This window comes from Brassica napus, chromosome A3, assembly GCF_020379485.1.
Source record: "Brassica napus cultivar Da-Ae chromosome A3, Da-Ae, whole genome shotgun sequence".
Classification (NCBI taxonomy): domain Eukaryota; kingdom Viridiplantae; phylum Streptophyta; class Magnoliopsida; order Brassicales; family Brassicaceae; genus Brassica; species Brassica napus.
The window spans coordinates 9,786,089-9,809,288 of record NC_063436.1 but is presented as its reverse complement, the minus strand read 5'-3'; the positions used below and the strand labels follow the sequence as shown (position 1 = coordinate 9,809,288).

Sequence of the window (23,200 nt, the reverse complement as noted above, 5' to 3'; positions counted from 1 at the left end):
CCGTTGGAACTTTTCGAGCCGCCGTGAATGCGTCATCTTGACCCCGAGGCTTGACCGGGTAGACGAAGATGGTCCGTGTTTCTCAGAGGGAGACGAGAAGGAGGAGAGGCGGCGGTGGTTACATGGCTGAATCTGAAACCTTAGAGGTGTGTGGGAGGAGTACCGGGAAGGAAGAACGCGGCGTGAGGAACGGCTAATATGCGCAGGGTGAGAGAAGGATGCGAGGGGAGGTAACGTGCGCCGTGAAGTGACATCGACGATTAACGAAGCGAGGCTGGATCTGAGCATGGCCAGAGGTTTGATTTGGGTTCTGTCTGTTTGAGAAAATTGTCGGAAGAAACCTGGAAAAGGTTAAAATCGGAGAAGATGAAGTTAAATAGATTCAGAAGAAAGTGACGTGGATTCATAAAGGTTAATGTGACTTTTATCATCGGAACTTCACAGTGGACTTTCTAATTTAATGAGGCCCACACGAAATATTAACTAGCCTAAAAGCCCAAAACAGGAGACAAGTTCAGTTATATATATATAGAAACCTTTTAAAATTTATAGTATTTGAACAATATAAATAGTATTAAGGGTGTATTGGAAATGTGATTAAAATTTAATACATTGTAAAAATATTCAAATAATTATATAGGCTTCAAATCCTCAAATAAAATTCTTAAATCAAATTAAAATTTGATCTTGGATTTTGTTTTTAGAAAAGAAATGTCATGTTTTTGATTTTAGAAGAAGAAGAACAACAACTTTTTTCTTTGAAAACGATATAAAATTTGGTTTAATTGTAACCATAAAAAGAACACGTTGTTTGGTATAATTGAATCCAATTTTTTTCATTACTTATATATAGTTTTCTTCTTCCACCAGAATTTTCCTAGGAAATAAAATATTTGCTGGATGTAAATAAAATAATTTTAAGTTCTATTTACAACAGTCAAAAATTATGCTTACACTATTTTTATACAAAACAAACAAGTGTGGTTCACCATCCAATTCGTAAAACCAACAAAATATCCAAAGGTTACGGCTAACCAAACTCATTAACACTCTTTATTTAGCATATACAAATTCACACTATAAATCGCACGAGTTTTCATTAGCAAAAAAAGCAAATTAACCAAAGCAAAATGGTTATATCCAAGAAAACAATTGTTCTAGCATTAGCTCTTGTAGCCATTATGTGTATCGTCATGACCACAACTGAAGCCACACACACAGGGAGCGGACATAAGGACAAAGATCACCACCACAAGAGTTGTGTCTCGGGAACATGCAAGACAGGTGGTGATGATGAACCATTTAACCCGGGTTGTGAACCTGGTAGTGGTAGAAGATGTCGCGCGGGTTGAGATTAAGAGATTTTCTCTCTGCGAAATAAATAAGAATTAAATTTTCTACTTCTAAAACTACTAAATACATAATAATTGTAACTAATATTTATAAAAATAATTTGTTTACGTAATAGCTAGCGGATATTAGTATTGTAAGCTTATATCGGCTAACTTGGTATTAAAATGTTTGTATAGTTATACCAGCCATTTTGTTATAATATGGCTTTGCATGTAATAAATTCATATATATATTTATATATATATGATGTTTTTGTTGTATTCATCTTTCTTCTTTTTCGGTCAAAGGTAAAAGAGCTTTAAGGTGTATTTCATGAGAGATTGACATGAACTTCATACACTTAGTATTGCTTTTTCATATCTATATATATTTTTGGGTCAAACTAGGGTTGGAACTTATTATATACATATAAATATATTTATAAATATTATATAAATATTTAATTTATGTATTATTATAGAATTTTAGTATTTAGAAAAATATATATTCTTAATTATTTTTACGGATCGGATCCAAATATCCGAAGAGTATAATATATACATGGATATCTGAAATCCGTAAGCCACGAGAACCGATCCAAATATTAATCCACGGATCCGATGGATTCGAATCTCCTAAATTTTCTAGATGTCCGGATCCATCAGTCAAACTATGTTAATCATATATATATATATATATATATATGATCCTGGTTTTTTATACATAAAAGGTATATTATATCTCAATCAGTACAAAGCACATACGATTGGTTTAACATAGTGAATAATCATGTGATTCCAATTCGTAGTAAATTGATAACAATGTGGTTCACGAACGGAGGCGGTCGTCGGTTAGAGTGTATATATAAGCGATATAAAAATTATTATAGAGTACCATAATTTTGATACGGGTCTGAAACACGTAAACGTTTTTAAAAATTTGATTAAAAGAACAATATTTTGTACCAAGGATAAGACTATCTTCAATCCCACTTCATATTTTATTTTAAAATAAAGTAGAAAATAGAATAATTAACAAACAAAAAATTTTATTCTATAAATAAAGTAATATTTGTTTATTTGTTTATTGGTCCATTTCACATTTCATTTTGTAGTGAAATATAGAATGGGATTGAAAATGCTCTAAATGATACCAAACTCAAATACATATGAACATGTGAAACATTGCAAGCTCACACCGTCAAAGTAAAAGTACCAAACTTTTTCTCTGCCATGAAAATATGAACAAATATGTTGAACAATGAAGTACCTCGGCAAAGTATTTATAAAAGTTACAAAGCACTATTTTAAAGCAATACTTTTCATTAAGTATTTATTATGCAATTTAATCTAAAGTGGTAATTTTTTTTTGTTATAACTATCCATACAATAGAAAACACATACAAAAATGATCATGATGAATTCAAATTTACGTTTGGTTCAACATCCTCGATATATTAAAAAAGAAGCATTAAAATATTTTTAAAAAATATGTTGGTCCACAAAATATATATTATATATTTCTCATTAAATTAACAATAAATTAATTAATAATCCATAATTAATACTTTCCATTCTTTTATAAAATAAAATTACAGAATTATCAAAAGTGAATATAATATATATTTGATAATTAATAATTTTAATAGTCAAGATTTGATAACAATTTGCATATCCTCCATTATTTTTTGTTTAATGTTATATTACTAAAATAAATTAAACAATCATGTTAATCATATAATAAAAGTTAGATTTTTTTGTATATGTTATATTCTGAATTTAAGAAAAACGACTATAAATTAGGAAAATTGTTAAAAGTTTCACGCCGAATTTTTTGTGATCTATAGTTTAAATTTTTGTTATAAGAAGATTTCAAATGATTATAAAACCATCAAAAAGAACAAAAGATATATAAATTAGATTAATATATATATATATATATATATATATATTATATAATATATATAGTATATACAATATAAAAATACATAAATATTTTAATTTAAAAATTTGCATTGAACAAGTAATGAAAACTTAATATTTTAATTTTGAAATTTACGTTGAATTTCAAGAAAGATTATATATTATTAAAATATTTAAACTCCCACACTAAAAGTTTTGTTATTAATGATTTAAAATTTTTGTTAAAAAATATAAATGATCATAAAATCATATTATTAGGAAGTTTCATTTAATAGATAGTCATATTAAAAATATACTATATGTATATGTTAATATTATTTAAATTTAATTACATACAATACAAAATAGAGAAAATCATTGTTTGAATTTACATACCAAAATGATTGTAAATAAACAAAAGTGATTTCTTTAATATATGTATTTGTGTCAATTCAAATATACACATAACATTTAATAGTTTTCAGTTATTAAATATATATTTATTAATTTGTTTCATAATATGTATAAAATGTTAAATAAATAATAATAATAAAAATAATATGTATATAAAATGTTCATTCCATGCAAGGCGCGCGATAGTAGTTAATGATCATGATGAATTCAAATTTTAAAAATAATAAAGTATTTATTATGAAATTTAATCCAAAGTGGTGAAATTTTTTTTTTTGTAACTATCCACACAATAGAAAACACATACAAAAATGATCATGATGAATTCAAATTGTACGATTGATTCAACATAATTAATAATCATGTGATTCTAGTTTGAAAGTAAACTGATAACAATGTGATTTATGAATGGAAAATGTCATCGGTTAGAATGAATAAGTGATATAAAAATACGATTATAGAGTGCCTATATTCAATTTTATGGGTCCGAAGTAAACCTTTTAAGAAAATTTAAATTTTTTTTTTTTTTGTGCACCAGAAAATTTAAATTTTAAAAAACAATTTTTTGTTTTATTAACCTGAGGTGCAGCTATGGATAGACCATGGATAGACCCTTTCTCTCTGTGTATTCAAATGATAAGTGATGTCAAACTTGTATACACATGAACATGTAAAACATTTTAAGCTCACACCGTCAAAGTAACGGACTTTTGCTCTGCCATGAAAATGCGAACACATATATATGTTAATAATTAAGTGCGTTGGCAGTTTCACCACCTGCGAATGAAGTTAGAAACAGAAGAAAACCTAATCTTACAAGAATATTTAGTGATGCTATTTATTTTAGTGTTGTGAATATTCCTTTTTATTAGAATTGTTATTAATTTGCAATACTAATATTTTAGTATTGTGAATATTTTTTTTATTAGAATTTAATTATATTTAATAAATGAATATTTTTGGATTGGGGTCAACTTTAAGTATTTAACTAAAAATTAAATAAATTCTAAAATTTTATGCGGTCAGTCCACCCCCTCCTTATACACTGCTTATGCCACTGATTAAGTGTTTGTATTGCTGTTTTTACTAAGTTCGCTCATCTAAAAACATCAACTATTGTGATGGTTGTTCGCTCCCTAAATATATTACATCTACATATATATCGTTAAAATGATGTCATATTAAAATATGCCGGGGGAAGTGGTAGTTAAGTGGCATTGCCGTTTGAGTTTTGATAATGCTCATAGTTGTCAATGGAAAATAGTTGTCAAAGGAAAGACAAATGAAGTATTAATTAAAAGAAAAGAAGAAGAAAAATTGATATTGAACAATCCATAGTGGACCAGAATCAACAAAGTTATGCTATATATGAAAAAACATTTTTATTTGAAAAACAATACATTATTTGGACTAATTGAGAAAATACCACTTATTTGATCTAACAAAATCCGAAGTCCAAATCTCTCATTTATTTATAAATAGTTTTTTACCTCCACAAAAATGTGCTGAGAAAATAAAAATCTCTTGAATGGAAGTATTTTTAAAAACAATTTTAATTTATATCGACAAATATGATTTCACTATTTTTATACATAACTAAATAAGTGTGGTTGGCCATCCAATGCGTAAAACCAACAAATATAAAAGATTACGGCTAATCAAACCCATTATAAACATTTTCAATTTAGCAAATAAAAATTTCCACTATAAAACAGTATGAATGTTCATTAGAAAACAATAAACTATCCTAAATAAATATTAAAAAGATTCATCCTAAACAAAATGGTTATATCCAAGAAAACAATTGTTAAATCACTGGCTCTTGTAGCCATTATATGTATTGTTATGAGCACAGCTGAAGCTACAAATATAGGGAATGGAGCTATGGGCACAGACCGCAAGGGTTGTGCCCCGGGAGCATGTGAAGGTCAGGCTAACCCATACACACCAGGTTGTGAAAATGGCGAAAAATGTCGTGGGGGTTGAGATTACGACATTAATTTCTTGTAAATGAAAAACTTGTGACCCGAATAATAATTGATTTTATAATTACTTCTGAAACTACCAAATACATAATTGTTGTTGTAACTATATTTCTGAGTATAATTTAAGCAGTAGCTACTTGATATTAGCATTGTAAGGTTATATCGGCTAACTTTGAATAAACATGTTCGTATATATATATATATATATATATATATTTTTTCGTATATATTTTCTATGGTGTAAATGTTTGTGTAGCTATACCAGCCATTTGTTACATGATATGGCTTTGTATGCAATAAGTTCATGTATATAAATGATGTTTCATTGTATAAAGCTTTTCGTTTTTTTATTAAAGATATATATGAGCCGGTTTTTAGCTTTTCTAGTTAAAAGTTAAGAGACACTTTCTTATATTCCGCTAAGAACCCACCCTTAGAGCATGTTTCGATTATCTAATATTCCGTTAAGAATCCACCCTAAGAACCTCTCCATTAAACATGCTCTAAGAACCCCCTCTAAAAACTCCATATTAATCACGCTAATGCTAATGTAACCATTAAAATAGTGAAATTCATTTTATCTAAGAATCTCACTCTAAGAACTCTCCATTAATCACGCTAATGCTAATCTTTTATATATTAAAAGAGAAACATTGTAATAAATGCATTAACACTATAATAGACACGTGTCAGCTTCACAATGATTTGATAATAAGTATGCTAACGCGTTCACACTATATTCATAAATGTGTTCACACTATGTACTTTGCATTTTTTTTTAATATAAAACTTACATATATGGTTCCAATAAAACTCTAGATTTTTCGGTTAGAATAAAAATAGATAATGAATCAAAAGCCAAACTATATATATATATATATTATTTTTATTGTTTACAGATAAAGTTGAGCAAAATATTCATACATTTTGATTCAATTCGTTATCCGTTTAGATTTGAACCAAAAAATCTGGATTTCCGTAACTTTACGAAACAAATCAAATACTAAAATACAATATCCAAAAAGAAGCAAATCACAAATACCAATATTTTTAGGAACATATATCTAATTCGATCTGTTATATGCATATATACATATATGTAAAGAATTATATATATACGTTATATATATTATACTTTATATCAGTTTTACAATATATTTTTTATAAATTAAATTTATTATATTAGGTACTAGAATGTTAAAAAGTTAAATAATGTTTTATTTAAATTATTTTTTAAATTTTATTTTATTTATGGATAAAATCGGATATTTTTTAAAATTCTAAAACATTTAGGATATCCGAGTCACCAAATATCTAGGTGGCTAAAGATCGAATGGACACGAATGCTTCCAAATACCCAAATATTCGATCTGTGCTCACTTCTATTTACGGATACAATTTTATTTTATTTATATGAAAAAATTGACTAATGTCAAGACCTTTTTTATTTTAAATTAATTTTAATTTTATTTTTCATGTATTATTTTGAACAAAAATGTCATTTAATATTAATTAACAATATCTTTATATATTTATTAACTATTTTTATATACTTTTTACATACACATATGTGTATACCTTGATGTGAGCACCTTGTAAGTAAATATTCACCACAACTAAAGTATCTAATTTTTTTTTAAAGTTAAAATATTTTTTGTTAATGCTTCTTTTGTAACCATTAAAATAGTGAAATTCACTTTATTGGTTTTTGTATTTGGGTCCCTTTATTCAATTACGATTACTAATTCAATGGGCTAGCAACCCGAAGAGATCGGGTCATCTTGACCCGATTTGGGATCCAATATCTCAATTCTCAATAGTAACCCTTCAACTCCGATTCGAAACTAAAACCGATCACTGGCCTCCAGATTTCTCCCGTGGTTTATCGATCCTGAACCCTAATGGATCATCATCAAGAGGACAGCGAGAAACAAGACGACGAGGTTTGATTTCGATCTCCCAGATTAGGGATTGGTCTTTGCTCCAGCAAATTGAATATACTCATCTCTCGTTTCCTTGTTGATCGCAGAAGGAAGCTCTTGCTCGTCTTGAGGAGATTAAGAAGTCAATCGAAGCTAAGATGGCTCTTCGTCAAAGCAATCTCAATCCTGAACGACCTGGTTTGTTTTTTTTTGCTAATTTAGGGTTTTCATATTGCGTCTGTCAAATGTTGTTTGAGTGCTTTAAGTTGTCTTTGTTACTGATCTAGTGTAGAAATTTGTAGTTTGAGTTGTTGCTGAGACTGCGTCCTTTATGTTGCAGATTCGGCGTATCTTAGGACTCTTGATTCTAGTATCAAGCGCAATACAGCAGTTATCAAGAAGTTGAAGCAGATCAACGAGGAGCAGCGTGAAGGGCTCATGGATGATCTGCGAAGTGTAAACCTTAGCAAATTCGTTAGTGAAGCAGTTACTGCCATTTGTGAGGCCAAGCTCAAAAGCTCAGATATTCAAGCAGCTGTCCAGGTTGGAGATTAGACTCGGTTAGGGGTCGTTTTTCTTATGCTAATCATGTATATCTCTTGTGATCAACATGTCTCATTGAGATTTTTATAGTTGTTATCTTTGTGTCAGTAGTTTTTAATTCATTAGACTGCTTGGGATGTCAATCCTCTTACCCGGGTTTAGGTTTATGTGGAAAGATACCTTGTTCTCTCAGTTTAGATGATTAGGGGTCTCTTTTGACTTTGTTATTTATCATGGGACATAATATAGTAGCGTGAGAGGATGCTCACTTTCTTTTAAGGCCTTGAACTGTAGCTGATATCCATGTTTTCTGACAGATATGCTCACTACTTCATCAGAGGTATAAAGAGTTCTCTCCTAGTCTAACACAAGGGCTCTTGAAAGTCTTCCTTCCTGGAAAATCCGCCGACGACGTAGATGCAGACAGAAACTCAAAGGCCATGAAAAAGCGCAGTACCCTAAAACTTCTTCTGGAGCTCTACTATGTTGGAGTAATAGAAGATAGTAACATCTTCATCAGTATTATTAAGGACCTTACCAGTGCTGAACACATGAAAGATCGAGATACGACCCAGACGAATTTGACACTTCTTGCCGGTTTTGCTAGGCAAGGAAGAGTTTTTCTTGGGCTTCCCATATCTGGACAAGACGAAGATGTAAGTAGGTTTCAATATCAGCTGAATTTTTATGCCCAGTATTTGATGAGGTGCAGAACTAAATCTGACTAAAGGTTACTCTAGTTTTTTAAGGGGCTCGGCGTCACTGCAGAACAGAAAAAGAATTTTAAGAAAGCTTTCAACACATATTATGATGCTCTGGCAGAGTTGCTTCAGTCTGAGCACAAGGTTAGATATTTATTTGTTTGCACATGTGCAGAAACTTTTATAGATATCTTTCTTTTTTGAAATTGAAGTACTTTCTCCTTTTCTTTTCCGTTCTCCTTTTTCTGTAGTACCTTCATTATATATATTTTTTACAGTCACTTCAACAAATGGAAAAAGAAAATGCAAAGCTGGTAAATGCTAAAGGGGAGCTTAGTGAAGACAGTGCATCGTCATATGAAAAGCTGAGGAAATCATATGACCATCTCTATCGAAATATCTCCTCGTAAGTTGATCATTCTTATAACTCAACTGGGTTTTCCTGTTCTCATTGGGTCTAGCTGTAGTGGAGTTGATTGCAGAAAAGCTTAGATCATAAATCATAATCTTTGTCATTTAATCCGTCAGTAACAGTATACTTATAACCCATTGTACTGTCTGATATATTCTTGAAGTAATTAGCATCTTTTTGCCGTCATTGTAGTGTAAAACATAAAGTGTCATTGTTCTGCGTCAGTTCGTTTGCCAAACCTTTGTATTGATCATGACATACCGATTCACTAGAACCCTGTGATATTTGTAACGGATCTTAAGTGATCTTAGATTTATGGTGTTTATCCTTTCATCCCATATCTTTGATTTGAATGGGTTATCTGGTAAAGGAACATCTACAGTTTCAATATTCAGAGGCTATTTGCTTAGGATAAATATTAGTTACAAAACAAAAAAGCTGTTTTCTCATCTATAACCTCTGCATACTATAATGTATCGTATGTCATGTTGCAGTTTGGCTGAAGCACTTGATATGCAGCCTCCTGTTATGCCAGAGGATGGTACAACTAGGCTCACAGCAGGGGACGAAGCCTCATCGTCTGCTGCTGTAAAGGATACATCTGTCCCGGAACCTGTTTGGGACGATGAAGAGACCAAGACATTTTACGAGTGCTTGCCTGATCTGAGGTCAGTTCTAATTTGTGGTCCTAAGAAACAACTTTGTGGGAGAATGTGTTGTTTTCAAGTGGCACTCAGAAAACTTCAATTTTCTTGAAAGAGTCTGGCTTATCTAGCTCATTATAGCGTTTATTCTTCTCTTTTAGTTGCTTATGTCATCTTCGTTGTTTCTCTAGGGCATTTGTTCCAGCAGTCTTGTTGGGAGAAGTGGAGCCTGCAAAGACAAAAAACAAATCATCTGTGAGTGGATGACGCATTCTCACTCTTTTCCTCTTAGGATATAAGAAACTGTTTCTGCTATGTGAGAACGTGGATGGTGTTCCTTTTTAATACGTAGTGATCAATAGACATGCTCGAAAGATTTCGTGCTGGGCATAGTTTTCTATAAATTTAGCATTTCGGATTTCATGCCCTGTTGTGATTGGTTGTAGGAGTCTAGCTCTGAAGTTGTCGAAAGTCAACAAACAGCTGAAGACACAACAGAGTTTCCTGCTGATTCTGGTAATATGGCTGATGTCTCAACTACTGAGCAGCCAAAAGAGAAGGATGACGTAGACAAGGAAAAGGCGAAGGGTGCTAAGAAGGAAAAAGGGAAAGAAAAGGATAGTGACAAGAAATTGGAAAATGAGAAGGAGAAAGGCAAGAGCCTTGACGTGGCAAACTTCGAAAGATTGTTACAGCGACTTCCTGGTTGCGTAAGCCGTGATCTTATTGACCAGTTAACGGTAAGAGTTTTTGAAATGGTTTTCTATTTGATGTCGTTTTGGTTGAACGTCTTTTTTTGCTCTATTATTCACTTCTATGTTTTTCTTTCCAGGTGGAATATTGTTATTTGAATTCCAAGACAAACAGAAAAAAACTTGTCAAAGCGTTATTTAATGTCCCTAGGACATCTCTGGAGTTGCTAGCTTACTATTCGCGTATGATTGCAACACTAGCAACGTGCATGAAAGACATCCCTTCTACGATTGTGCAGATGTTGGAGGAGGAGTTCAATTATCTAGTCCATAAAAAGGTTAGCTGGATGTGTTGCATTATCTTTGTTAAGTAATTATATCTTCTTTCAGACATTTGACTAGAATTGCACTTTTATTCTTCGAGCAGAGTGAAGTCAAATTCACTCTGTTGATATTAATGCCTCTGTTCTCACTTTGGCTTCCAACCTTCCATTAAAACGCTCCTCAAAGTTGATAATATACTGTCTTATGAAGTTGCAAACTGAATTTTGTGCAGGACCAAATGAATATCGAATCAAAAATCCGGAACATCAGATTTATTGGAGAACTCTGCAAGTTTAAAATTGTGCCTTCTGGGCTTGTATTCAGTTGTTTGAAGGTATAATGCTCATCCATCAACACATGCATTTTATAGAGATGTTTATTTTCTTGAATTCTCTGAATATACGTTAGACACGTTTCTAGTATATACATTTGGTAATTTTCACTTAAACCACTTACAGGAGATGAAAAAGTAATTGCATGGGGGGTCATAAAAAAAAGTAATTGCATGGGGATTTTGATTTCTATCATCTCTGACAAAACTCGAGCCATTCAACTGTATAAAATGTTCACTTCCCTTTTTCTTGCAGGCTTGCTTAGATGATTTTACTCATCATAACATTGATGTTGCTTGCAATCTTCTGGAGACATGTGGCCGTTTCCTTTATCGGTCTCCCGAGACCACACTCAGGATGACTAATATGCTGGACATATTGATGCGCCTGAAAAATGTCAAGAACTTAGATCCTCGTCAAAGCACTCTTGTGGAAAATGCCTACTACCTTTGTAAACCACCTGAAAGATCAGCACGAATCTCTAAAGTTCGTCCACCATTGCATCAGGTATTTACTAATTTCTAACTATATTGTCCTTTATGTTTCTTAATTCTTATTATATTTCGTTGCTCAATTGTATTGGCCACTTTGGTTTTTCTTACACTTCTTTTCAAATTTCTGCAGTATATTCGAAAATTGCTATTCTCAGATCTTGACAAAGATTCCATTACGAATGTACTGAAGCAACTGCGGAAGTTGCCATGGAGTGAATGTGAGCAATACATCTTAAAGTGTTTTATGAAGGTTCACAAGGGAAAGTATGGTCAGATTCACTTAATTGCTTCCCTGACTTCTGGATTGAGCCGCCATCATGAGGAGTTTGCGGTGGCTATTGTTGATGAGGTGTGTTCCTTTTACTGAATCTTTTATATATACTAATACATGTGGATTTTGTGCTCTCCAAATCTCTTAATCCTGCAAGTTAACTTCTTAAAAGTCAGAAGTTTCTGAGTTTTACTTGAGGAAGGTGCATCGGTCTCGGGGATCTATGTACAAATTGGTTCCCAAAAGTCATATAATTATTACCTTAGATGGTGTTGCATAAATGGTCCTCTTGACTCTTGACAAAACATTCTGATTTTCTTACTTCATCTGGGGGAATTGAATTGTGTGTAAGGTTTTGAATCTACAAAATATGTAGCTTGTTCTCTTAGTGTGTAGTTATAACCCGAAAAGTAATGGTATATTATAGGCATTTGTTTCTGATTCTGTGCACCAGTGAAAAGGTCTAAGATATTAAGCTCCCCTTTTAGTCAATAGAATTAAAATTTGCGTTCAAGTTGGAATGATGTTGTTTCTTATGTGAACTTCTACGCATCAGTAAAGCCTGAAATAAGTGTTCTGTTGAAAATGGTTTGAAGGATCATGCCTATAGGTTTGATGTATCAGATCTGAAGAGTGTGTGGAGATGCTTTCGTATCATAAAATATGGTGCTTAGTGTGTTTTGTTCCTTGGTTATGTCGGCTCAGGAATGATGTTTACATGTTTCGCTTAAATTTATCTGTAACTTTTTATGGGCTTATTTATCTCACATTTTCTCTAAAAGTATTGCTTGTTGTCCGCGGCTTAGTACCACGTGGTCCACGTCTGTTTTTTAAGTAACATGATAATTTGTTTTCATTTGAAGGTACTGGAGGAGATAAGGGTTGGGCTTGAGTTGAATGAATATGGGGCACAACAGAAGCGTCTGGCCCATATGAGATTCTTAGGGGAGCTGTACAACTACGAGCACGTAGATTCGTCTGTGATATTCGAGACGCTTTACTTAACTCTTTCATATGGTCATGGTACTTCAGAGGTAAGTGAGCCTCAGACATTTCAGATTATAACCCTTTGCCGAGTTCTAAATGCCTGTGCTGTGTGTGCCTGTGTGGTTTGGCATTCGAAAAATTACAGTCATTAGTGCCTCTTCTCGTGCTTAGTTTCTGCTATAGCCTATACATTCCTCATTGACTGTTGTACTGATGGACTGTTGTATATAATTTTATGATATTAGCAAGAGGTGCTGGATCCGCCAGAAGATTTTTTCCGTGTCAGGATGGTTATCATTCTTCTGGAAACATGTGGACACTACTTTGATCGAGGTTCTTCAAAGAAAAGGCTTGATCAGTTTTTGGTACATTTCCAGAGATACACACTGAGCAAAGGTCATCTTCCTCTGGATATTGAATTTGACTTGCAGGTTAGTTTTATAACTGTTGTAGATTTTGTAGAAGTTGATTCAGTTTTCACTTAAGGGTTCAGGGTATCTATAACAGAATAAAGTGTCTCAACGCAGGATCTTTTTGCCAATTTGAGACCCAATATGACCCGTTACACGACTATTGATGAGATCAATGCAGCTATACTTCAGCTGGAAGAGCGTGAACATGCTTCTGCTGCAGACAAAGTCAGTGTAGAAAGACATCCAGATACAAAGCGTCCAGGCATGTTTTCGAACGGTAAAAGTAATGAAAAAAATATTGGAGAGAATGGTGAAGCTCCCAAAGAAGAAAGCGACAGTGATTCTGGTAGTGGCTCTGCTGTCCGAGATGGACAGAATGAAGAGTTGGATGATGGAAATCATGAACGGGGATCTGATAGTGACGATGGGGATGACTATGAAGATGGCGTTGGACCTGGATCTGATGATGATAACGAATTTCGGGTAAGGCAGAAGGTAGTAACCGTAGATCCTGAGGAGCAAGCAGACTTTGATCAAGAACTCAAGGCTTTACTTCAGGCAAGTTCACATTTGGTCTTTTTTTTTTTTTTGTAGATTGATGCATCTATTTTTGGTACGAATGTGAAAAACCAAGGCATTTGAAACTTAACATGAACATGGTTAACTGTTTTCTGGGTGCAGGAGAGTATAGAGCAAAGAAAGCTAGAATTGCGTGGTAGACCAGCATTGAACATGACAATACCAATGAGTGTTTTCGAAGGATCTGGAAAAGATCATCACCATTTTGGGCGAGTCACAGGTGACAACGGTGAAGAAGTCGTGGATGAAGAGAATGGAGAGCCAAGAGAAGTTCAAGTGAAGGTCCTAGTGAAGAGAGGAAACAAACAACAAACGAAACAAATGCTAATCCCGAGTGATTGCTCGCTAGTGCAGAGCACAAAACAGAAAGAGGCTGCGGATTTGGAAGAGAAGCAAGATATAAAGAGGTTAGTGCTCGAGTACAACGAGAGAGACGAAGAGGAAGCTAATGGGTTAGGGACACAAGCCTCGAATTGGATACCTGGTGGAAGCAGAGGAAACACTCGTAGCACAGGTGAAGGAAGTGGGAAAGGTGGTGGATCTCGTCACCGGTTTGTTTATCATCAAGGAGGTGGCGGTTCGTATTATTCCCGAAGAAAGTAAGGTCTGGATCAGCTCTGTGTGTCCAGCATGTTTGATCCAACTTTAACTTGGATTTTGCTTTTCAAACAAAAACTAATACTCCGTCTGATATAAGATGTTTTGTTTCAATGCATAAGAATTAAAAAATTTACATTTTAGAAGATAATATTATTAAGTAATATAAGTTAAATATAAGTTAATCAATCATAAATAATGTAGTTGACCGATTTTTAATAAAGTTAAAATATTTTAAAAGTATCAAAATATTTTATATTTTGAAATATCAAAAAAATTTCAAAACATCTGGGAAACGGAGGGAATATGTTTTTGGAGCTACCTTGCATCTGAGTTACTCCTAACCTTACCAGCAGCATGAGGTTTCTCAACTTTTATACTCACGAGTATATCAAATATAGTTTCATATTGTTGAAGACCCTTCCTCAATCATCTGGACATGAAGTCTAAAAACCTCATCTAGATTCCCTTCTCTATAATAGCCTGCAGTAACCGTAGTGTAGATAATAAGCATTTTTGGAGTCGCATCTTTCTTCTTCATCTCCTAAGGCCTATTGCTTGCTTTCACAAATTGTCCGTTCTTATTAAGCCCGTTGACAAGTACCACGTACAAGATTTCATCAGGACAAGACCCGAAGCAAGAACCTCCGAGTACAAATCAGAGTCAGATACCAGCCTCATTTAATAGCCCGGAAGCCTTTTCAATATCAAAACGGCCTCGTACCATCTTTTTGAAAAATCTTCAAAACAAAAGATCCCTCATCATTATTGAGATATCTCTAACTTGGTTAACACTTTTAAACTCTATTTAAGAAACATTCAATAAGGATGCCCTTAAAAGTCTATAATTTTTTCCACATCCGAGTTTAGTCTTTACAAAATTTATTTTTAACTTTAATAATAGCATATCGTAACAGAAAAAAATTCCATCACACAAAGATATCAACTCTGTGCATTACAATTGAACCAGCAACACTAAAATACTCATTGATAAAGTTTCTCACATGTATATTTACACTTAAAAATACTAATATATAATCATTGTGATTACTTAATTAAAATTTAGTATTTTCAAAAAGATTTAAACAGTTAATCCATATTTTCTCACAATCTTTTTGATGGTTTATCATTTGAAAAATTATTTTCTTATTATCTGCTATTTTTTTCTTTAATTGTTAACTCCTAACTCTACTTTTTTATTTTCTTTGATAGTTTTATTATATACGTTTTTAGTTAGTTATCATGTCATATCAATGTAACAGTACTATTAAGTATTAACGTAAGATAATTGCTACCACAGTATAAAGACTATAATAGAGGTATCAAGATGACTGATACCTAACATAAATGTAGACAGAAGTAGAACAGTATAAATCTTGAAAATGAATAAAGTTGTTTGTTGTATGCTAAATAGCTCTACTAGGTCAAAGTTATCTCAGTTAATTTAAAAGTTTTGTGCCGACACTACTCTTTATTTTAAGTTGTAAACTTTTAAAAAATGGAATTTCAGCTATTTAAATTTATATATACACACATAAATATAAAATATTAGAGAAGGACATGTTTAGAGGGTCCTCTCGAAATGCAAGTGAATTACCCTAAACTAGAAGGAAGGTCACTAACCAAATCAATTACTTGATGAAAGCTAGTATAAAGAATATATTAAATCAATGACATAATCATGGTTTGAAGACATAATCTCGCGAGAGCCAAAAAAAACTTTTTTTTTATGAAGAAGATATAAACACACACTTATTTCAATATATATATATATATAAAAATATATATAAATAAATATAAACATAAAATGTTTTATTACTATAATGGATAAAAAGAGGTTTATCAGTAGTACTATACCTTTGGTGCTTTTATGTTCGTCAGATTATTATATTTATATCTCCAGTGTCACTTGTTTGTCCTTTTGGTCTCAGAGTTGTCGATTCTGGTCGGAATCATAATACCCAACTTGACTCTTGGGTCTTGTAAAAGAATCAAAATGCAGAATTACCGAATCCAACGAAAACAGTGAGCTAGAAGAGTACACATACTGATGAGTAAAGTGTATATTGGCAAACTTACAATCTTTTCTCTTTAACATATAAATTTGCAATCTTAGGGTGCAAATTAATTTGGTGGAGAGAAATTAAACGAAGCCAAAAAGGTCAATATTATGAAGTAGAAATCTTTGGTACGTGTCATGGACTCCTATAATTGTTTCTCTTTCCGTTTTAAACTAAGTGTCGTTTATGTTACGAAAAAAAAAAAGTTACGAAATAAGTATTATTTTATAATTTCAAAGCAATTTTTATTATATTACTTTATTTTGTCTCTAATTAAATTTAAAAAACAGTAAATATTATAAAATTTTAATAATTAAATAAAAGTAAATCTGAACATTTAAGTATTTTTAGTATGTGTGAAAACCTAAAAATGACATCTAATTTGAAATGAAAATAATATTTTCTACATATAATATATTTTGATATAAAAAGACAAGTGGAGTAATAAACAACATAACATTATTGAAAACAAAATCAATATCCCCAAATAAGTAGCTCTCAAGTACCAAAGACGGATCAAGTAACATAGATATCCAAAATCACGGGCTAGCTAAAGAGTACACCCAGCTTAAATTATGGTAAAAAAACAAAAAGAAGATAGTAAAATGTGTTGCTATTTATCAAAAGTGTAAGTCACGCCGCGCAGCGACAAATGCGGAACAAAAGAAGAAACAATCAAAAGTTTCAAAAGCTTTCTTACCATCAACTGTTCTGATATGTGTAAGACAAAGAAAGACCGGAGATTACGGGGACCAATACTGACGTCGACCTCTCCCCGTCGGTGCCAATTCCACCAACTTTACTTCACTGCTCACTTGTTGTAAGTAACCATATTTAACTAATCGTAAACTTTTTGGTTTATAAGAAACACCACCATATAATGATAGGGATAAACTACCATTGTTGTTAATTTTTAATAATAATACGATCCACCTGATTCACATGAACTGATTATATATAGTTTACTATCGTAAGTAGTAGATAACTGATAATGAAATCTACAACAAGTAAACTAATTGTACCATTTACTAATAGATTATTATCACGTTAGTGAACAATAGTCAATTAGTACACCACTGAACATATTTTAATCATTGCGCTTCGGATTCTTTTCGCGTGATGGCAGCAATTTGTGTTTCTTCTTCTTTTCTTTTGGGGTAGATAACCAAAATTGTGGAGATTTAGCACACACACAAAAAACAATTGTTGGAGAATAATTAAGTCGTTTTCTTATTATATAGGTTTATAACATAGCGATCAGATAGATATTGGAGAAAGAGGAGCATTTTATTTCTCTTTTGAATTTAATAAATGTTAGTTAATCAGGACCATAGACATTAGCAAGTGCTTTGTTGAGATCTTGAAGGGAATTCATTTTCTTTGAAGTCAAAACATACTTTAAATGTAGGTTTGAATGCATTACGATCATGTCAATAACTTGAAGTTAAGGGAAGTTGAAATAATATGGACCAGAAGAAGTCATAGAAATCGAAGTAAAACAAAGAAGTCAAGCCAAGTTCTATCATGGAACCAAGCGGGGTTGGTCAAGCCAAGTTCTATCATGGAACCAAGCGGGGGTTGTCCTAGAGGTACTTGCAGTTCGATTCCGCTTGGCCACCGGAGATTTATATGATCGTCACGCCGAGATTCCACAGATTAGTTGGCCCCACTAAGCGGGGACCAGAAACTGTGGTTAATAAAGAAAAGGTCTATCATGGTATCAAATTCTTGTGGATTAAGGTTTTGTTATCTTTATAATGATTTTTTTTATTTTTATTTAAAGATGTGTGTTCATATAGCCAAAAATGCATGCCTATATATTAAAAGACACAACACTACGTACCTGAACTATGAGATTACAATTAGCTATTAAGAAAATAGTGTAAATGTAAATAAAATAAAACAGTTAAAGGGGAATAATCAGCATGATTTTCCTTGATTGGCGAAGTGATTGATATCACATTTTTATAGGATTCGTGATTGACCTTTAATTAATTGTTAGATGACCAAGTTATATATCAAGTAGCCGAGATGTAATACTTGATAACTAGGTGATAATCCGCGCCCTGCGCGAAATAAATAGATTTCAAAATATTATCACTTTTAATTTGTAGACATAATAAAAGTTAAAGTCATAGAAAAAAATACTATATGTTATAAAGTAAGGGTTAGACGAAATTTAATATGTCAATCTAAATTAAGCTGCGAAAATTTTGTTTAAAAATTGTATATTTGTTTGCATGAAATAAATTAAAAATATAAAATAAAACGAAACATAAACAATAGACTAATAAAATATAAAAGAAACAATGTCTTGAATGGTTTCAAATTGGAAACAGAGTTAAAGCCAACCATTTGATTGCTTGAGAAAATGTTTTGATATGAGCAAAGTCGAGAAGAAATGTGTGGTGAGTTTTCTGAATTATAGAAGCCGTATATTTATACTAAAAAGGAATCGCCGTGTGGTCATATGGATTCAAAATAATGTTCGTAACTAAATCGAATATTACACATAACTTGCGCTCCAATCTTAGTCGAGAATTACTTTAATATTGTAAATAGTTAAAGCAAACTTCCTTTTATCAATCGCAATTGAACAAATTCAAGAAAGTTCACGATTATTAATTGATTACAATAATTTGAACCTTAATCTACGTTCTTTATATACAAAAATCAACAAGTTCTTTATTATTACCATCAGTTTACCAAATTTGTAATTTAGACGAGTTCTAGGCAACTTATCAAGTAGCCGAGATGTAATACTTGATAATTCATCCTAAGTAGAATTTTTTTTTAATTACAGAAAGTATTAACATGTACATGCATTGACCTAGCTATTTACTTGTCAAATTTCGCCGAAAAATAGCTTTACAAATCTAACATTCATATTCAAACCGACACTGAAAAAAGATATGAACAAACATACCAATGGTTAGGCCACGGAATAATGCACCCTCCAAACGCATAAGCCAATAGTTTGCTGTTTTGCGAGTCCCACGGGTAAGTCTTAAGAAGAAAAGTTTGTACTACGCTCTGGTGATATGAAAAACTTGACCGTCCATGTAAGAAAGTATGGGACAGTTACTCTTTGGTCATTTATTGTCTTTAGCTGTGGGAACTTTGTTGTTGGCTGTAGCTTTGGGAGACCCTACTACACATTGAATGACTATTTCACGCAATTTGCGAGCTAAACGCCATACTATTTTATTGTTTTTGGACATTTTTTTTAACATTGGTTGTTTTGCAGATTAGGCATGTGAGCACATATGTATCCTTTCACTTCCTTGACTAGCAGGTGGTGAATGTGTTCCGTTCGTGTGAAAATGAGAGAGCTGACTACATGCACATTATTGATCTACTAGCTTCCTTTAAAAATAGATATATACGAACTAATCCTTTTAATCAATCAAAAAGATATGCATGTACCAAGAAAAGATCTGTATTATTGGTCTTTGTATTCATATGTAAGAACCACCACCTAATTGTCATTATCCCCACCATATACATGACTATAGAATGACTTTTCAGCATAAATTCAAAATTCTTGGAAGAATATTAGGCAGGTACATGTACATCACATACATTTAAATTATTGCATGAAACTTAAAATATCATACGTACGTATATAAGTACATATGTACATAAGTAACTGCAGGTCTCTCGTATTACACGTACGAAAGTAACTGCAGCTCTATGTAACAAAAAGCCACGCGTGAGATTTAAAGACACTATAAAAGAAGATCCCTCGCAGGTTCTGTGTTCTTGCTTTTTATTTCCTCCATGATTTTATTGATCAAAGAAGACTCTTTTTTTTGCCTTTTATCTTGAATTTCTGAAATGATTTAAGGAGGGAAAATAAAGAGAGAGAAGAGGTAGAAGAAGAAAAGCATCGGTCTTTACTGTACTTTTTGTCTTGTAAGAAAATGTTGCGACCATAGTCACTGTTTCTCGTGTTCTTATGACAAGAAATTAACTTTGTGTTTCAAGTGTTTTGTCTTTATGTTGGGCGATAATGTCTAGAGAGTGTTTAATTCATTATTAAATACTCTTTCTTGGTTTCTGCTTCTTGTTTGCTTAATTACGATGCAAAGAGTACACAATAAAGCTCCGTCGGCGACTGTTAAGCATCATTTAATCAAACAGAGCAACAACGGCGGAGCCACGGCGGCTGCGGAGATGCAAGAACCGAGCATCGAGACTGATAAGCTCAGCTACGAGATCTTCTCCATTCTCGAAAGCAAGTTTCTTTTCGGGTACGACGACGACCCGAAGCTCATGGAGTCTCGGAGCAGAGACCCGAGTCCAGAGCAAGAAACATCACCGACTGCTGTAAACGGCGTCGTTCCGGGATCCATCAAGAACCAGAGAGGGAAAGTCTGTGTTTTGAGCATCGACGGCGGCGGAATGAGAGGGATCATACCCGGAAAGGCTTTGGCTTATCTTGAGCAAGCGCTGAAGTTGAAGTCGGGCGACCCGAACGCCCGTATCGCTGATTACTTCGACGTCGCTTCCGGCTCCGGCGTCGGCGGGATCTTCACGGCGATGCTTTTCGCTTCTAACGACGGTGACCGTCCGATCTTCAAAGCGGATGACACGTGGAGGTTTTTAGCCAAGAACGGTAAAAGCTTTTATAAATCTCAACCGGGGAAGATACTAAACCGGGTTATGAAAACCGGGTCCGGTTCGAAGCTCGAGAAGTCCATGAAGGAGTCGTTCGCTGAGCTGACCCTCAAGGACACGCTTAAACCTGTTCTGATTCCTTGTTACGACCTCACGAGCTCTGCACCGTTCCTTTTCTCGCGCGCCGACGCGTTGGAAACGGACGGCTACGATTTCAAGCTGTGGGAAGTTTGTAGAGCCACGTGGGCCGAGCCGGGAGTGTTTGAGCCTGTGGAGATGAGATCAGTGGATGGTAAAACACGGTGCGTTGCGGTTGATGGTGGTTTGGCTATGAGTAATCCGACGTCTGCGGCGATCACTCATGTGTTGCATAATAAGCAAGAGTTTCCGTTTGTTAGAGGCGTTGAGGATTTGCTTGTGTTGTCACTTGGTACGGGGCAGTTGGTGGATGTGAAGTATGAATGTGATAAGGTTATGAAATGGAAGGCTAAGCAATGGGCTCGACCCGCTGTTCGCATTTCTGCGGATGGCGCGGCTGATACTGTGGACCAGGCCGTTTCTATGGCGTTTGGTCAGTGTAGAAGGAGTAACTATGTCCGTATTCAGGTAAAATCTAATGTGGTTTATTACAGTTCATGCTATTAAGGCTTGATTGGTAATATTGCTTAATTGTACCAAACTAGGGGAATCTAAGAGAGATTCAAGTCTTACTAGGAGGATTCTTTTCGGTTAAGTCGGGTTTTTGTTAGTATTTTGGTTAGTTTGGTTTGGAATTTTTGTTCAGATCACCGATCACTGAACCAAAACCAATTTTTATTAATTGCCAAACTGAACCAAACCTCTTAATGGAACATTTTGGTTCGCTTTGGTTCGGTTACTTAATGGTCTACTAGGATATACAGATCTTTGGATTCAGAACCTCTTTATTATTTTTGATTCGTATTTTGGTTAGTTTGGTTTAGAATTTTTGTTAAGATCACCGATCACTGAACCGAAACCAATTTTTATTAATTGCCAAATTGAACCGAATCTCTTAATGGAACATTTTGGTTCGCTTTGGTTCGGTTAGCTTAATGGGCTGCTAGGATGTACGGATCTTCGGATTCTGAACCTCTTTATTATTAGAAGACATTTTTAATTGCGGAAATAAAATACTAGAATGTATGCGTAATTGTGATTTACATTAAGTGAGTTTGCTATTCTTGAAGCCATTTTAAAAACTCAGTTCTGAACAAGAATCGTGAATACTTTAAATTGATCATGAAAGTTGGATCTTGATATTAATAATAGATATCATTATTTGTGTGATTTTTATAGGCGGATGGGTCAAGCTTCGGTCCATGCAAACCAAACGTAGACACAGACGCTAGTCCAAGCAATGTGAATATGCTTGTGGGAGTAGCAGAGGAGATGTTGAAGCAGAAGAACGTGGAATCGGTTCTGTTTGGTGGTAAGAAAATCAATGAAGAAAGCAATTTCGAGAAGCTGGATTGGTTAGCCGGTGAACTCGTGCTTGAACACCAGAGGAGGAGTTGCAGAATTGCTCCCACTGTAGCATTCAAACAATCCACCGACAGAAGAAGTGATCAGAAGACGATTTTCAAGGATATTGATTGTATGTTTTGAAGATATTATTATTAATCTTCTAATTATTAAGGTTTGTAATTTGTATAGATTAATATTTACTTTTGAGTTCCGAGAAGAAAGGTCTCATTCTCGTCCATTCTCTCTGTGTAATTTTTGCTTTGTTTAAGTGTAATTTTATACAAGAAAAAACTTTGGAATGCATAATATAAAAACTTAAAAAAGATAATCAGCACTAATCTCAGCTTAGAGATTTAAATTGTCAAGACTCCCGAAAGCCGCACCTTCGTGTGCATGTCGTTGCGATCTGTGATCAAATATTATTCGTTTGTTTTTCATAGTATTGTGCGACTAATTGTACCGGTTAATCACATGTGGTAAAATTTAAATTTTAAA

General features: G+C 33.4%; 3 protein-coding genes across 3 annotated transcripts; all 3 read left to right on the top strand.

The window, feature by feature from the left end:
- Positions 1-5,356: 5,356 nt before the first annotated feature.
- Positions 5,357-5,958, top strand: LOC106438097 (protein RALF-like 36). Its single transcript, XM_013879154.3, has one exon. It carries the CDS (start codon positions 5,427-5,429, stop codon positions 5,628-5,630), a length of 204 nt encoding a protein of 67 aa, XP_013734608.1. The 5' UTR covers positions 5,357-5,426; the 3' UTR covers positions 5,631-5,958.
- A 1,413-nt stretch (positions 5,959-7,371) lies between these two features.
- Positions 7,372-14,691, top strand: LOC111214043 (regulator of nonsense transcripts UPF2). Its single transcript, XM_048775756.1, has 17 exons — positions 7,372-7,572; positions 7,659-7,749; positions 7,892-8,094; positions 8,412-8,750; positions 8,835-8,939; positions 9,074-9,201; positions 9,702-9,875; positions 10,043-10,106; positions 10,298-10,591; positions 10,684-10,881; positions 11,100-11,201; positions 11,455-11,706; positions 11,824-12,042; positions 12,828-12,998; positions 13,197-13,382; positions 13,479-13,922; positions 14,046-14,691. Exons 1-17 carry the CDS (start codon positions 7,531-7,533, stop codon positions 14,544-14,546), a joined length of 3,513 nt encoding a protein of 1,170 aa, XP_048631713.1. The 5' UTR covers positions 7,372-7,530; the 3' UTR covers positions 14,547-14,691.
- Positions 14,692-20,321: 5,630 nt separating this feature from the next.
- LOC106438098 (patatin-like protein 6) lies at positions 20,322-22,943 on the top strand. Its single transcript, XM_013879155.3, has 2 exons — positions 20,322-21,826; positions 22,538-22,943. The coding sequence occupies exons 1-2, from the start codon at positions 20,684-20,686 to the stop codon at positions 22,844-22,846; spliced, it is 1,452 nt and encodes a 483-aa protein (XP_013734609.1). The 5' UTR covers positions 20,322-20,683; the 3' UTR covers positions 22,847-22,943.
- The last annotated feature ends 257 nt before the right edge of the window (positions 22,944-23,200 follow it).

Coding starts and splice junctions, on each gene's coding strand:
- LOC106438097 (XM_013879154.3), top strand. CDS start 5,427: ATGGTTATATCCAAGAAAACAATTGTTAAATCACTGGCTCTTGTAGCC.
- LOC111214043 (XM_048775756.1), top strand. CDS start 7,531: ATGGATCATCATCAAGAGGACAGCGAGAAACAAGACGACGAG. Junction 8,940..9,073: donor TGCTTCAGTCTGAGCACAAG/GTTAGATATTTA, acceptor TATTTTTTACAG/TCACTTCAACAAATGGAAAA. Junction 13,383..13,478: donor ATATTGAATTTGACTTGCAG/GTTAGTTTTATA, acceptor GTCTCAACGCAG/GATCTTTTTGCCAATTTGAG.
- LOC106438098 (XM_013879155.3), top strand. CDS start 20,684: ATGCAAAGAGTACACAATAAAGCTCCGTCGGCGACTGTTAAGCATCAT. Junction 21,827..22,537: donor GTAACTATGTCCGTATTCAG/GTAAAATCTAAT, acceptor TGATTTTTATAG/GCGGATGGGTCAAGCTTCGG.